Source organism: Melanaphis sacchari, unplaced genomic scaffold (genome assembly GCF_002803265.2).
Source record: "Melanaphis sacchari strain LSU unplaced genomic scaffold, SCAv2.0 Contig7_pilon_pilon, whole genome shotgun sequence".
Taxonomy (NCBI): Eukaryota; Metazoa; Arthropoda; class Insecta; order Hemiptera; family Aphididae; genus Melanaphis; species Melanaphis sacchari.
This window is the reverse complement of record NW_020271560.1, coordinates 7034472-7036016: the sequence shown is the minus strand read 5'-3', so window position 1 is coordinate 7036016 and position 1545 is coordinate 7034472. Positions and strand designations below refer to the sequence as shown.

The window sequence follows — 1545 nt, the reverse complement described above, 5'->3', positions numbered from 1 at the left end:
GAAAACACTGTGACAGTCTCGTACATAAATAGTATAGGGTTGTTTTATCAGGAAATGATCCCAATTTAATTAATAATATATTCGTAATTACTGAAACTTAATTGTATTATTAAAAAGTTTAAGAACCGTGTAATTAATACTTTACATAATAATATATGGTGTATTAAGTTTAGCGGCTGTTTAATTTAATCTAGTGACAAATTGACTGTCTGTAGAATAATTAAAATCACATAATTTGAGATTTATAACTGAACATATAAAACAAACATTAATATGATAAATATTCACGTATATTTTGATCTATTTGTTTGGCAGCATAATAATGAATAAATGATGGGTAGGAAATGAATATTTTATAGACCAATTATTAAAAATATCAAAGATAAAATATTATTTTTAAAACTCCGATTAGTTACATATATGGTGCAGCAGAATCTGCTAGATATTGCATTCAGACAGTCTTATATGTGAGAGATCAATGAAATGTCATCAAACTGTACTACAGCAGAATATGGTCAGACTTAGGGTTTATAGCTGAGAGAATGAGGGTAAAGTTAGGGATTTATAAAATTACTTACAGGGATTAAATATACAAAACGATAGCATGCAACATATATAACACCATTATAGGAGAGCATTATCACAACAAGTATAAACGAGAGAAGGAAATGGGAATATAATAACAACTGTTTGGTAAAGTATTTATTATTTTTCAAAAGTCATCAAATGTTGCAAACTAAAATTGTTTATGAAGTTCGTACACTTCATATAGCAATACGTAACTGAACGAAGCACATCATACGTGTTCTCGGACACGGCGGTCGGGCTGTGGTACTACGCGTCGGGCTACATGCACTACGCGGGCGCCATCGTCACCGTGCTGGCCGAGGCGCCGGCCACCGTCGCGGCCCGTCCGTCCGGCGGCGTCTGGGAGCCGGTCCGATTGGCCGGGGCCCTGCTGGTGTTCGCCTGGGCGTACCGCGAACAGTGGCGGGCCAACGTGGCGCTGGCCGGGGCCCGGAAGCGCGGCGGCCGGGTGGTCACGCACGAGCACGTCGCGCTCTGTTCGACCTGGTGTCCAGTCGCAGATGCTCGAGGTGGTCATGTACGGCGCCTGGTACGCCGTGCTGTGGGGCGGCAGCGGGTGGAAGTACGTGATCGCGTTCGTCTGGGGCAATCAGTTCGAGATAGCGCTCATCAGCCACCGGTGGTACCGGGACAAGTTCCAGGACTACCCCCGAGAAAGGAAAGCCATCATCCCGTACGTGCTGTGATCGCAGTCGTGTGCGCGCTACAACGTGGTTCGCCAATCAGAATCGCATTAAACATAATGTGACGCGCACAGGCGGCGACGTCCGAATTGTATATAATATATAAATACATTTCGTTGGTTTTTACGTTTTCGTTTTTGCTTGTTTTTTTCCACTATCACCGCCTAATAATATTTTATTTACCTATATATATATATATTAAATGATGACAAGAGTAATAGCTGTGGCTAGCTAAAAAATAAAACTGTGACGACTTTTTAAACGCAATATACTG

At 41.5% G+C, this 1545-nt stretch overlaps 1 protein-coding gene across 1 annotated transcript; it reads left to right on the top strand.

Moving 5' to 3' along the window:
- Window positions 1–542: 542 nt before the first annotated feature.
- Window positions 543–1274, top strand: LOC112601631 (polyprenol reductase-like). The gene is given in 4 exon segments (XM_025349341.1): window positions 543–548; window positions 773–1055; window positions 1058–1081; window positions 1084–1274. Coding segments are annotated over 4 exon segments (504 nt in total).
- Window positions 1275–1545: the final 271 nt, after the last annotated feature.